The sequence below is a fragment of the Symphodus melops genome (assembly GCF_947650265.1).
Source record: "Symphodus melops genome assembly, chromosome: 12".
Classification (NCBI taxonomy): Eukaryota; Metazoa; Chordata; class Actinopteri; order Labriformes; family Labridae; genus Symphodus; species Symphodus melops.
Genome location: NC_136702.1, coordinates 22,361,912 through 22,377,071, shown reverse-complemented (window position 1 = coordinate 22,377,071; position 15,160 = coordinate 22,361,912). Strand labels below are relative to the sequence as shown.

The following is a 15,160-nucleotide window of genomic DNA, read 5'->3' as shown; positions in this document are numbered from 1 at the left end:
CCCCCCTTCATAGATGACATTTTCCATCCTTCCCCCCCCTGGTCAGAGATACTGTTTCCAAACAGAGACTTAAGTCTACAGACCATATGCAAACATGGTTACATGTGCTGATGAGGTAATGCATGAGGTGCTGAAAGTGAATGCCAGTGTATCAGAGGTCAAATTAGTTTGTGTGTGTGTCTACGTAATTGTTGGCATGAGTCACGCTCTGAAGCAGCTGAGGTAATAGTTTGGAGTTCTGGAGTTGAGGAGAAAAACAGCCTCATGGTTACCTTCTTCAGCAGGAATGTCTGTCACAGTGCGCAGTCTGGAACGATTTATCTCCATTACTACAACATCACCGAACGCATGCTGAAGATGTTAACAGTTGGTTCTAAAACACATAAATCAAGAGATAAACGCCGCTATCTGAAATTTGTACCGATACGAGACTTAAAAAATGACTTGGATTACACCAGTGATTATCACTGAATCCTTTATGTGTTCTTTTCTGACCATAACACCAAAAACACAGAGACAGGTCTGCAGCTTGTGACTTTGAAGAATGTCTATATTTCTCTTTCTCAGTGGGATATGATGCTGTCGTCTGCGTCTGTGCCAGTAGTTCATCTTTCTTTTCCTGTCTGCTCGTCTGGCTTTTCTCCTGTCTGACTTAACGTTGGCACCAACTCAACTCTTCCTGTGCACCTTAAATAAACCCTGGGAGCCTCCTTGATATGTCATTGTATTCTCTTTGGCACCAGACTCCCCCGACCTGCACACGACATATTAGCCATGGATTATTAGATATATACGTTTTGGAAAGAGCGCTGCTCGATGCTGTTGACAGTGGAAAGTCAATTTTGCATGTGCAGGTAAAAACAAGCTAATATGACATTTACAGTAAGTAATGTTTTTTGATGACACTCATCCTTTTTCTTAGTGTTTATGCCTTTTATTTAGAGACAGGTCAGTGGATAGTTTCATAAATGAGGGAGAGAGTGAGGAATGACATGCGGGAAAGGATCCACAGGTCTGGTTTGAATCAGTCTGCCGCTGAGAGAACTACAGCCTCTGCCCATGGGGTGTGCACACTAACCTCACGACAGATAGATGCTTTATTGATCCCGAGGGATCCACTACAAGCACTGCATGTGACACCTGTCTATTAACATAGAAGTCAACACAATGCTGATTAAGTCTCAACTGATGAAGCCCTGACATCGTGTGTTTATTCTACATCCCAGGGGACCAGTGAGAGGACAATGACGCTTCAGAAACACGTGCAGCCACAGCTCACACTTTAATGAAGAAACAGTGAAACAGAATGAAGAATGCAACTGTAATGATTTAGTTTTGATTAACAACACACACAATAATGGCTTCTTTTGGCCAAAGGTCGATACCACACCGAACATAACTCAGATCGGAAGAGTCGTTTCTTTAAAGCTGCAATGGATCAAATGAAATGTGCATCGACCCTCTTCTCGACTCACTTGGACCAGGTGTAGATGTGGCATGCAGCAGTTTAGGGCATAAATGTTTAAATACGTGCTACCTGTTTAGCACTACATGGCAGATAGATCAAGTTAGCAAGCAGCTAGGGAAAATGATGCAGGGCTAAGCGGCTAATGAGCCAACTGTTTACTTTATAAAGAAGCCGAGACAAAACATGTATAATTAACATTGGGCTTCGATTCATCAAGTGGCCAGAGGCTTGACTGCACAGCAATGCTAATGACTCTCTGAGAGTGGAGGAAGTTTGCGGAGAGATTCACTGCTAGGTGTTCATATTTCTGTGCTGTGTTTAGTTCATGTTCTGCTTGGCTTCAACAAATCAATCAGTGTAGCGTTCAGTTGTGAGAAGTGTTGCTGGGGACATCTAGACTGTTTGTTGAAAACATCACTGTAAAAAAAAAAAAGTCTAGAGGTCAGGGCTTCAGCTTAATCGTATAATTATTTACTTCCCCTGAGAGTTCCTTAAATTCCAGTGAAATTAAAGATGACAGGGCAAAAATGTCCAGAGTAATTGGGAGAAACTGCAGCAAGTGGCTCAACGGAAACACACGGCACTCTGTGCACATCATTACATACAAGATTTATTAAACTATAACGATCGGTGCCGTGTTTACTGGATGTTACTTTAAAGAGAATCTTTAAAGCCTTTTCACACGTGAAAAAGTGTTGACGGGGTTCAGATTATGTAAAAGATACTTGGGCGTTGATGTGTGTTGATGTATGAGTGTGTTCATCTGCAGTGTGTGTGTGTGTGTGTGTGTGTGTGTGTGTGTGTGTGTGTTTGCACATTTTTAAGCAGCAGAGTTCCTGTTTTGCCCATGTGTGCTAATGAGTGTGAGGCAGGAGATTATGCGGGGTCTCTAAGGGAACGGGGGTCTGTTCCCAGGAGCTGCGGTGGCTGAGCTGAGGGGGGTATGTGTACACCCTGACCCTGGCTTTGGGGGTCCTGGTTGCCTGTCTGAAACCATTTCCTTCCTTTGTGGCCCATTTGAGAGCCCGGGCATGTGATGCGAATGTGAAGGACCGGCTCCATTTGTACGGTCCTGTTGCACGTAGAAACAAAATTCAACGTCTCTGAATATACTGATGGGGCTGCATTTAACTCTTTAAATGTGTGCTCCCCACCCCCATACATCTCCCTGTCACCCATATCTCCCCCAACGTCTCCCATACACCCAAACCAACCCCCCAAACAACAAACAGAGTCCGAGTGCCGGGTGCATTGCTAATGATGGGAAACAATTAAGTTCTCACAAAAGGGAGCATCTCGCTATATTGCTGTGCACCATGTTTACGTAGTATGTTGAGGTTAAATGAGTGAAGTCTGCATTCTAGTGAGGGCAAAAGGACGCAAACAGACAGGCTGCTAAGGAGATCTGCCCTTTGTTCGACTTTTGAAAAGAAGGATGTGTTGGATTTCAAACCACTTGAGTTATATCGGGAATTAACCTCTTTAAGTAGAAGGAATTTCACTTTGAGTATCCACATGCACAGAACACCCTCAAACCTTGTTTCGCCCACTCTAAACCTGGAAATAAGAGAGTGACCAATAGGACAAGTGGAATACCCCCCCAAGTATCCGTCCTGCAGGATAAGCCTGGTGTGTGAAAGAGTTGAAGCTGTGAGAGTGTGAGAAGACTCATGAACGGTCAAAGAGGCGTCTGAATAGATTCCTGGATTGAGACATTCTGCCTGTTTAACACAGTAGTGTATATGTGTGAGTGTAAGAGGCACAAGGGGAGAGCTTAAGTTAAATTTAATCCCAGAATAATTTACTCTGCTGGCTTGATATATTGTTGAAGGGGATGCCTTTTGTTGTACAGACTTTTTAAACTGCTGAAGAGAGAGGCTGAGATGAAGAGTTGAACATCACAGAATCTGCTCTGCTTGTGGAGTGTGAGGCTGCTTGGATGGGATTTGTTTCCCCCCCCTGCAGAAAATATGAAATAAATGAAATGAATCACAGTATGTGCTGTGAGTTTAATGTTATCTTTTTTTTGCCTTCAAACAGGTAACAAGATCATCTAAACTTACTTTAATTAATTTAATGCACTAGAATTATTTGGGGGGACAAACATAAAGTGAATGAGTTGCAGGTACAGAGAGCTTTTGGAAGACTCTAAAGTTGATCTACAGTGGAAAACATTTCACGTTGCCATGGCAACAGATTAAAAAGTACTACACCCCACGCTGCAGAGCTAATTTGTTGAGGAATTTGGAAAATGTTATCCATGCATAAATCATTATACAGTAAAGTACAAAGAAACATACAATCCAGTCATTTCTATTCTGCTCGTATTTCTTGTATATTTTCGTTTTAAGTTCACACTGACACAAAAAGATCCTCAAAGCACGTTTCCTCTTGACTAGCAGTCCCTTTTTCATTTTATATTTATGCGCCCAATTTTTGAATGTTGAGACAAAAGTAATACAACAGAAGCATGCTGTTCACGTCCTTTCCTAAATGCATGGGGTAAATCCATCCTCTATAGATTACATCATTGCAGACCCAAGCTTCCATTTCTGAGGACTTAATGACTGTTTTGGGTGATGTGGTTAGAGAATAGACACTCTGACAGAAGTGATTATCGAGGGAGTTCCCTGAACACCTGCCTGCGGCCGACTTATATTCTTCCTGCTGACAGTTGTGACTCCTTTCATGTTGACAGCTGAATCCTGAACAGTCCGAAAGTGAAGTGACACGATTGTTTTCTGGTCAAAACACAGCTTGTGTGCTGCCTTTTTCCAGAGCTATCAGTTTCCAAAAAGCCTGGTGTCAGATCAACGGAATATTTGAAGTTTCTCTCCATAAAAAAGCACAACTTCAGACTGATGGATTGACACACAGTCATCTGCAAATACTACACAACACCAGAGTCCCTTTAAACCGACTTATCACCCCTGCACAATCCTCTTGACTACATATCCAGATTTCCAAACCAGCAGATGCCAGCCCGAGCTCTGGCAAGGCGGCGCCTTGGTAAACACTGCATGGATGCCAGGCAGAGCCCTCCAGCCCCCTCTTTATAAAAAAAGCCCCCTTGCCAACATAGCGCGTCCTGCACAGCCATGGTCATTATCTCGGCCTAATGAGATTAAGCTAATCATGTTATGTCGTGGAAAGGCGTAGCCAGGAGATGGAATGAAGGGACGGCTGTCCTGCTGTTGCCATGTGGCTCTGAAATACAAACACTGAACCACGGTTAGTGTAGGTCTGTTTGAGTTCCTGAACATCACAATGAATGTTGAGTTGTGACCAATTTAAAGAATTAGTATACATTACAAAAACAACAGCATCACAAGTTTGTTTTAGAGATTTATAAAACATGTTTTTCTCACGGTCCATCATTTCATCTGACTAAACAAGAGAAAAACATTTCTGTATTTTTGTGACACAAAGTTAATAAATAGCCAGCTGGTGCATCCAATGGACTGTTGTTCATTAACTCTCATGATATCATCGGGTTATTATTTTGAAGACATCGCCGATCCACAACAGCTGCAGCCAGAAGTGCAAACAGCCATTTTAATTAACATGCCATTTGATCCCATAATGTTGCATTGAAAATAATCTTTCTATTTGTGTATATGAGATAACACAAAAGCTTTTTTATGTTTATATTTTGTGCCATGCTGAGTGGCCAGTTATTGTGTTGTATCAAGTCTCTGCAGCTGTCAATCAAATATCCGTGCTTGCGTTCATGACCAAACACCTGCAGAACTTTCACTCCCATAATCCTCGGCTGTTTTTCACTTGAATACTTTTTGGTATCAATATAACTTTCTAAAAAAACATATATTTTCACAATCAGCTTGTTTAAGGGTTAATTTTAACGTAGTCCTGCAGGGATATCTATCTGAGCTAGTTGTTGTAGTTGATAATATTCTGAAGAATGAAGGATTTCTCACCCTGTAACTCCACAGTGTTTGTGGTTTCAAACTACCAGCATGTTAAAGAGCAGTTCCTTTGAACGTCCATGACTCACCTGTAATGCAGGCTTTCTGTTAAATATCTGTTTTTTTCCAACCGTGCTAACAATAGCTTCTCCTTCTCAGAGAACACACTGCATCTGTTTCTCCAGCTTTGTGATGACTTCTAGTCTTTTAGAAACACACTGTAATGATATGCAGAGTAAAATGCACGGTGTAATGACACAGCTTCTCGTACATCTGGACCTGTAAGAACACCTCAGAACAAAGGCATCCCGCCCTACCTGTAAGTGAGGCATCATGGGAAACAGACGAGGGGCTTTCCCGTCCTTCTGCTAAGTCAGTTCCTTCTGCTAATAACAGGAGAGAGGACGGTCCGTCTATTGAGCAGTGATGAGAGTCTGACATACACTCAGTCTGGTTTATCATTTAGGTTTTAAATGTGAGCTGGGATTGCACCACTTTAGCCCTTTTTCCAACACGTCGCCTCCTCAGACTGCTGGGAAGACAAAACAAAGAGTTTATTAGTGGTTATAAGGTTACTGTGGTTAGTAGTCTGGGAAATCTTTCAGAGAGGAAGCTGCTGTATATTCTTCACCATGCTTTGAGATTATATGCCCCCACCCCCCAAAGATAAAAATTCCTGTGCAAAGTCCCACAATATGCCAGCCACATGGTCACTCTCAGCCCCGTCCAGTGTGCACACACGCTTAGTGGAAGCCTCCTGAAAGGACGCCACGCTTAACTGGCACTTCCTGCCTTCAGAGCACATCACTCCTCTTTGATTCTTTTAGGGCACTGAAGTGTGTTCAGTGTTAATATGCAAAGATTGTACTGTATATTCTTTTAAGGGTCAAAGTTGATCCAAAGTGGCCATTTCAATTTCTAATCTTTATCTTTTAATATCAACTGGTTTATTGATGGTTACATGTATTTCCTGTAACTGTTGCAATGTAAAGCTGTTGTTGCTCAGTCCTTCGATGGCATAATAACATAAACATAAAAACATTTGATGAGGTTGTCTGGATTCGTTGGAACACTGCTCTCATACGGCTGTCCCTCAAAGTGAAAAAACGTGAACCAGCTGAACAAACAAAGCACAGAAGTGATGTCACACTTCCCTGTGGTCTGTCATTAGGGGGCAAATGGAAATACGATGCAGGGTTCTCCAAAAGACACTGCAGGAAACGGTCCATGCTTGACTTTTGTGTGTGCCCTCCAACACTGCTGAATGGCAAGTTTACAAAGTAGACAGGAAAAGAGACAGCGGGGGGTGTAAGATGGTATACAGGATAAGGGAACACAGCGGGCTGCAGACAGACATGGGAGGGGGTGTTTGACTGGTGAGGGGAGCAGTGCCAGAGTTTGTCCACAGTTGCATAACACACCTGTAAGGAGAAAATGAGACAACAGGACAAAAGTTGAGAGGGAGGAAAAGGCTGAGAGAGAGAATGAAAACAGACCATGATGTGTTCCCTTTTATTGTTCAGCCTAAGAAATCCCCTCAAACCCCCTCAAGGAATTGATTTACTTGTTTTTCTTTTTAAGACTGCAGTGCATGTTCTCTCTATTTACAGTTTACCACATTTTAAACGTTTCATCTCTTTGGTTGTTGTTTGTGTGCAGCCTGAGGAGTTGGAGGCTCTTCATTCCCACACGTTCCGGGTGAAGACTTTCAAGAAGGCAAAGCACTGCAGCGTCTGCAAACAGACCATCATCCAGGACGGACTCATCTGCAGAGGTCAGTTCCCTGTCCTTAAACTCTGATCCTTTGACTTCATGTGGACCCTGTTTTTGTGAGCTGGAGCTGCAGAGATGTACAGGTGCACTCTGGGACACGGTGACATCACTGATAGGTTCAAAAGAGCGCACACGTTTAGGGCTGGGAATCTTTGGGTGTCTCACGATTGGATTTAGATTCTCGGCGTCAAAATTTGATTCAGAATCTATTTAAGATACCAAAACAATTCTGGACGCATGATTCAGTCTTTTTTAAATAAATACATTAATATTCGATTCAATTTTTAAATTTAGAATGACCACCAGTAGTTGGGCTTTCTTTTATGTGGTAAAAAGAAATAATTAAATTTGTCTTTTTAAAAAATAATTAAATACTACATGTCGGGCTCATGTCTGTTTGCTTCAAGAATAAACATCACCTTAATTCAACTATTAAGATCCCCATCGTTTGCATTCAGCAGACTCTCACTAAGCGGAGCTGTTTGATAGGCTGAAGCTCTGCACTAACTGTTCTGACCTGCTTAAACAATGAAGGAAATATCTGTTACGACATCCATCAGTGGTCTAAGTGAGAGGTCATCTGAGGTTACCTGAGGTCAACTCTGTGTCAGTAAAGTGACAGAGGAGGGCTTAGGAAGCTCCGGAGGGGCTAAGGGTGAACGGCTTCTCGATTTCCTTAATGGTGTTTACTGTGGAGGCGTCGTGTTCGACAGATGATGCTTAGTGATGAGCAGGGTGGATGGACTTTGTTACTTTCTTGGGTTGTGCTGTATAAATATGTCATTGCTCGTTTCATAAATGTTGTATTTAAGCTAACATGACTTCATGTTGGTCGTACATTTAGAAACGTTTTTGTGCTCGCTGCTAGTTTAGTCAGATCTAAGTACGTCGTGAAACAACAAACAATTACAGGAAAGTAACTGAGATTCAACAATAGGCCTGACTGTTGTCTCCATCTGCTCTTGCAGGTTTTTTATTACAAAATGCAACAACACATGACCTTGGTTTGCTCACAGCTTTGTGTTGTGCTGGAAATGTCTGCTTTCAGGCAGATAAACTCAAATGAAACAATGTGGAAATGTCTGGCTGTTTGGTTTGGCTCACCGGGGGGGAATATGCCGCTTGCAGCGCCCCAATCTGACACACGAGGGGACGCCGTCTGAAGGGCACGGCGTGGAAAACAAGAGTCTGATCTCCACATGGGTATCTCTTTTAATCCGAAGGGATGTTTCACAGAATGACATTTAGCTTTTGTGACACAGACAATGCTAATGTTTAATTTGACACATCTACTAGCCGACTCGTCAAATGTCAATCACAACAATATTATTAAGATCTTTATTAGATTTTGTGGAGTATGGTTCCATCTGACCCTCCCAGAGTTTAACATGTACTATACATATTTCTTCAAGGGTTACTTCTCTGCAGGACTGCCCCCTCTGTTATTGCAGCTCCCCAATGGAGTTCTCAGTTTGTCTTAAAAAAGCAAAAAAAGAATTTTAAAGTGCAAACCAGAACATTAAATGCTTGTTGGTCTAGGTTAGTGTGGTCTAGTGACTCCAACACTAATATTTAAACACACTGCAGCTCAGGACCGCATGGGTTTTTGTCGACTTCCTTTATTTTTTAGGCATAAGCAAGGTCGAGATGATGCTGCATTGTCTGGTGTCGCTTTACTAAATCACTACTTGTCAGTCTGCTGAGCTCATTGACAGGAAATGTTCAGAATTTTAACGGGTCATTACAGTTCTGATGTGAAAACCATCCCCACATCTGAATGGGTGTTCTCCTCTCGATACAAGTGGCAGCCCTTCACACACAGTATTATCCGTATAAACTTAAGTCAAGTACTCGTCTTTGATGTCAACGTCCAGATTTTATCTTGCTGATCCGTAAATGAAGACGACCGATCCTCTTCCACACTTATTTGTTTTAGACCCTTCAGTCTTTTTTTTTTTTTGATTTATTTTTGGCATTTTTTGCCTTTATTATAGAGGGAGGAAAGTGGAAAGAGGCAGATATCAGGGAGAGAGAGAGAGAGAGGGAGTGGGGAGAGACATGCGGGAGAGGAGTCCCAGGCCGGACGTGAACCCGGGGCCGCCCGCTTGAGGACTACAGCCTCGGTACATGGGGACGCGCGCGCTGCCACTGCGCCACCAGCGGCCCCAGACCCTTCAGTTTTTAACTTGTTCTGTTCTGCTCCTTCAATGAGATGAGCATTTGACTTCTTGAGTTCACTTCATCCAGCCGTCATGCAGCTGCATGTCACTGAGCTTAAAAATGATTGGTTAACATGTCCAACCTGTTGCTGTTGCCTTGTTGATCGTCAGCTCACATAAAGGCTAATAAAATGTGCACGTTTCATAACCTGCATTTAACCTGCTGTTCGCTCTGTGATCTTGTGATTCCAGATGTTGTTGTTGTGCAGTGCGATGAGTACGTCATTAAAATTTGTCCTTGGCATCTTTGTGTTGCATGCTGCAGACTGTGTTTTACTGAAGACTCACATCCTGTGTGATCGTTGATTCTTTAGCCTCATAGTTGAAGCGACACAGATCACACAGTTTGAACCTGCCTGCTCAAATGTAACCAAGGCGATGGCCGATTTAAGTACTTGATTTAAAAAGACAATAATCACTTCATTACCAAAGGAGTGAGTAACTGATTCAGGCTACCATATCACATTTCAAGATGTTGGACATGTTTTTTCCATCACTTTGCTCCAGACAAAATATGTTCAGTTGTGTGTAGGGTGGAATAGTTTGATTTAATGACACACCTGGGAGCTTCTTTTTAAAGAGCTGATTTATTTGAGAAGTAAAGCCTTATGACAAGGCTGCAAGTAAATCTTTTCTGTTTTGATTTACCTCTGGTTTATCCCCTCTCCTTATTCATGTCTGGGTTTGGTCATGTCTAGGAACAAATTGTGTGTACGTGTGATTGAGACCTATTTCAAAAGGGCGAGCACATGACTCACTCTCCTTTTCTCTGTGTATGTTGTGGTTGATTTATTGAGCGTCTTTGGTGAAACTGGAAGTAACTGTCTGAAGGGATAGCCAGGGTCAAAGGGGGACTGATTGCAGAGACTATTATTTATAGCTGTAGTTTTTTATTTACGTGAAGCGCCCAAAAAAGATGTCAGACCTCAGATTGAATCCTCTGAAAGAGTTTCTTTTTGAATGAAGCCTCACAGTCTCTCTCTCTCTCTCTCTCTCTCTCTTTTTCTCTCTCGCTCACACAGTCTCTCTCTCTCTCTCTCTTGTTCACACAGTCTCTCTCTCTCTCTCTCTCTTGTTCACACAGTCTCTCTCTCTCTCTCTCCCTCTCTCTCTCTCCCTCTCTCTCTCGCTCGCTCACACACACAGTTTCTCTCCTCTCACACAGGCGTCTCTCTCTCTCCCTCCTCGCTGCTGCTCTTGTTTACTAACATTCTCCCGTCACATGGTCTCGTAATGACACAACTTGAACTTCCTGTCTCTTTAGCGGTTGCCAGGATACAAGGTGTTTCTTACTTTGACAATAGCATGTTGACGCAGGTCAGGACTGCAGTTTTCCAGTAAAAAAGAAGTCTCTCTGTGGAAGGGTATTTTGGAGAGCGGGCCCTGAGGGCAGGAACTGGCTTTTCTATCCCTTCATTGTGGAGCTGTTCAGGTTAATGTGTGCAGGTCAAGAGAGACTGTTATGCCCTTAAAAGGGAAAGTAAAACAAAAATGATTCAATATCAGACTTAAGATATCATATTTCTTATTGTTGTCATGATTTAATAGCTGAAACTGAGGGAACAAGATGCTGAATTAAGCTTTTCGAAAGGCATCTTACAAATACATTTAAACTCTGAGACAAAAAAACATCTTCTTACTTTAAATAAATCTACTAAACACACAAGTCTCTGTTTGAGGGTGTCTATCTCTTTGTTTGTAGGGACTGATTTTGTCATTGGTTTGGAGGTGACCACTCTGCTGTCTCTTACTGTCGCTGATATTCAAAGACTTGCAGGGGAACACAACAATAGCAGGTGTGTGTGCGTGTGTGTGTGTGTGTGTGTGAAGGTTATCACAGCTCTGTTCCTGACGGCTGAGCTCATACAGCTGGAATGCACCAATCTCTACCAGGATTAAAACACAAACACAAAGGCAGGACTGGCTGCATGTAGAGCTTTAATATCAATCTGGGATGTTGGAAAGGCATTACCAAGTATGGAAAATGTTGTGTTACGACGGAGAAAAATGTTTGTGCTGCCTGTCATGCAGCAGGTACTACTAACATCTGCAGCCAGTTTCATGTCAAACATACACACACACACCTCTCTTATATCGTTATCTTAATCTAATAAAACAACCGGACCCTGACTTTCCACGCACTCAGAGGCTCCCTGTGCTCTGTCACAGTGAATGGACGACATATTTTTAGTGTTTAAACATTTTTGGATTCAGCTGTTTCTTCATGCACGTGATCTTTTTACACCCTCGTCTATCTGCCTGCAAGTCAGCAGAGTCCAATTTTATCACTCTGTCAACTTCTCAGCAGAACCATCCGGTGACTGAATTGGGACTCGATCTAACACTTGAAACAAATATGTCACTGTCCTTACATTGGCAGGTCCACATGTAATAGAGTAAGGGCGCCACCTGTTGGATACTTAAAACACTGCAGCTGAATTCTTCCACAGTAAGACCAAGGGGGTAAAAGTTGGACTCAATGCATCGACTGAGTTCCGGGCAAAGACCTCTGTTTGTCTTAGAAGTACTTGCAGCTGCTTTGTTTGTTTATTATTTTTCTATATATTCATTGGTTGATATATTTACACAGGAGAAACTCTCTGGGACACATGACCTGTATTGTTCTAGAGGTAAGACATGATAGCAGAGTTTGCATCAGTTGGAGCTTTCTGGTTTCTGATTTAAGTTGCCCTCGGCGTTGCATGAGGATCATGTTGCATGATTAAACTGTATAGTTAACAAAGGTATCTGATTGTGAAATTGGTGAATTCATCAGCGTCCAACCTCATATCTTGCACTGTTAAACATAACAGACGGGGTATAAATTGTCTTTAGGTCCTGACTGAAATGAAATAAGTCATGTGTTTTGAAAAAAGTGAAATCTGTCATCTGTCCAGTTGCAAGCCTGTATTGTCTGCCACGAGGTACCAATCTGATAAACCAATCATGCGCATCCCTGTCTTCCTGCTCATTCCATAATACTTGTGTGCACAAGCCAACACTCAAGGTTTATACTGGCACAATATTTCATTTTCAAACAAAAGATATATTTTTGCACTAAACATCCTGTTACACTTCTGTCATTTGTCCTTTTGCACATATTCTGCATTATGCTGTTTTGTTTGTTTGCTACTTTCTACTTTTATACTACTTTCATGTTCTTTGTTTTTTTTCGTACCAAAAACACCCAGACAGATTCTTGGCAATAAACTATGACAGACTATGAAAAACAAGGCGAGGAATAGAAACTTAGAGTCTCCTAATTTGTTATCCAAAGTAGTTTATCAACTTTAATACACCCACCTCACATCTTCTACCTGCAGTTTGTTACAGCCACCAGGTGGCAGCAGAGTCCTCTTCTTAAAATGTCTCACCTTCAGCCAACTGCTGTATAACATCTGCTGTTGACACTTTCTGTACATGCTCAGTATTTCAACACAGCCTCTAACATGAACATGTCCATAACTCTTTATATATTCACGTTAGTTTGTTGTTGTGTTTTTTTGTTTTGTTTTGTTGCTGCAGTAGAAACACAGGAAACAGCTGCTTTACCCACACTCACACACTCACAAATAGACGGAAAAGTAAACAAACAGAAGCTGTGTTTTGTCAGGTTGAAGCAATCACATGACACAGAGCACACCGACTGAGTCTATGGGAACTCTCCGTCAGGGTTTATTCTGACGTCCCGCTCAGTCTTTGGGAATCTCCAGTGTTTGGAAAGACTGAGCCGCTGGATGAAGGTGGAGCTTTAGCCACAGAAACCAACACTGACTGGGAAGGATGAGTGGACTGAATGATGACACCCCTTTATGAGTCCGATGATGGATGGTGTGGACAGATTGTCAATAATTACAATCATAAATGGGACAGAAACAGGCCGTACTGTAAGAGGTTGTGTGCAGGCTCGTGAAACATGAAACTGATTTTCCAGATGTTTGGTCCATCAGTGTACAAACTGTGATAGGACAGCATGCACCAGAAGTGAACTCAGGCTAGATTTCCACAGTAGAAGCTGTTCTTTCATCCATAAACTATCGATATGCTTCAATAACACATTATCACCTTTTTGATACTTTACTGATTTCCTAAAACAACACATGCAAAGATTCCTTGAGTTCATTTTAATTGATTTTATTTACTGATATACGTTAGTGTGTTGTAGAGGGAGGAAGATGTCTGACCTGATATAATCCGTCTTGTAAATACTGGATGTATACGATCAGCCCATGTAATTGTTTTTCAATGATCGAAACACCACCAGATGATCACCATGGTTACTGAACATATAGAGAGAAAACGGAAGTCACTAAAATGGAAGGAAATACTGTGACAAAAAAAACACAAAGCTCGGAGTAAACTCACTATCTCCATGGCAACATAACACAGTACTTCCTGTTTAAATCAAGCCGGAAAGTCCTGAAATAAATTTGTGAGTGTGACGTTCTCCAAGGCTCCATCAACCTTTCTCTTTAACTAAAACTTCAAAAGAAACCGGTGAGGTTCTCCTTTATAGACGACATGTCTGTCAGAAATTGCTGACTTAAATACAAAATCCAATTTATTCTTTGTTGTTTAAAAGAATCGCAGCACAAAATAACTTTAATTGACGAGCCTTACTGAGGAGTCAATCTCATGGGCAGATTGTGAGAATAGAGAGAGCAGCTGCATTGATTGAAATGACTCGTCTGGGAACAAATTAGTTCTCAAGATCCAAACTATTTAAACTGTCTTTAATGTAAGAATGTAATAAATGTCAACCCAAGCACGTCTGTTATTTTGGCTGTGCTTGTCGTAGTTTGAACCGACCGTGTCCGCGGCATCACAGAGAGCCTCTGCTTTAAAGCTTTCCCTTCTCCTCAGAGTAGGAAAACAAAAGAAAACAGAGATGTTGATCAGAGTGTCTGCACACAGGAGTGATGTATTGACGTGTAAGAACACTGTATGAACACGTGACAGAGCGCACATGTCTCAAAGTGCATAAGACAAAGAGAGAGAGAGAGAGAGAGAGAGAGAGAGAGAGAGTGATAAAAAGAGTGAGAGTGAAGAGGGAGGAAGAGGAAACTGTCCCGCCCTGCCCTCTGATTGTGTTCAGTGCTGTGAGGAGGTCCAGCCCAACCCTGTGGGACAACACGCTCCTTTCAGGGGACCAGGGGAAGGAAATCACCCAGCCTCACACACACACACACACACACACACACACACACACCCCTCCATCAGTTTTTCCCCTCCGCTCCCTCTGATGTAGCACAGCATACCACAGACCTGGAGTCAGATGGCGACTGGTCCTCCACTCTCCTCATTATGAGCGACTCCCATCGCTGACTGCCCTCCCTGCTTTTCTTAATGATTGATGTTTTGCGCCCCCTCCTCTCTTGTTCATCCTTTCCGAAACATTCTCTCTTCTTTCTGGCATCTGCTTCTCTCTCCTCCTCATCACTCCGCTGCCCCTCCTCCTCCTCCTCCTCCTCCATCAGAACATTTCTGCTCTGTTTATTCTCTAAAGCTCTGACTTCCTAACAAGGTAAAGCCTAACTGGAGAACTCTGGGCTCGGCACTTTCACACCCAATATGGAAGTCCTGCTCCTTCCCATGTGGCCCTGCTGTGTTGTTTACTTCATGGGGACTCACGTGCAGAGAACAGTGCTGGACATCATCCTGACGGACAAGGCACATGGCTTTATGCTTATTAAGCAAACAGCAGAGTGTGTTTGAATTTCACATCTCTGAGATGATTCCAAGTGACGTGTGTCAGAAATATGTTGTTTAGGCCT

At 42.4% G+C, this 15,160-nt stretch overlaps 1 protein-coding gene across 5 annotated transcripts in view; it reads left to right on the top strand.

Moving 5' to 3' along the window:
• tns1b (tensin 1b) overlaps nt 1-15,160 on the top strand; it is a 167,945-nt gene that overhangs the window by 40,942 nt on the left and 111,843 nt on the right. For all 5 annotated transcript variants that reach the window (XM_079357019.1, XM_079357015.1, XM_079357018.1 and 2 more), the window contains exon 2: nt 7,054-7,168. In XM_079357019.1, the coding sequence (XP_079213145.1) occupies nt 7,054-7,168 (115 nt within the window). The remainder of the gene's footprint in view (nt 1-7,053; nt 7,169-15,160) is intronic.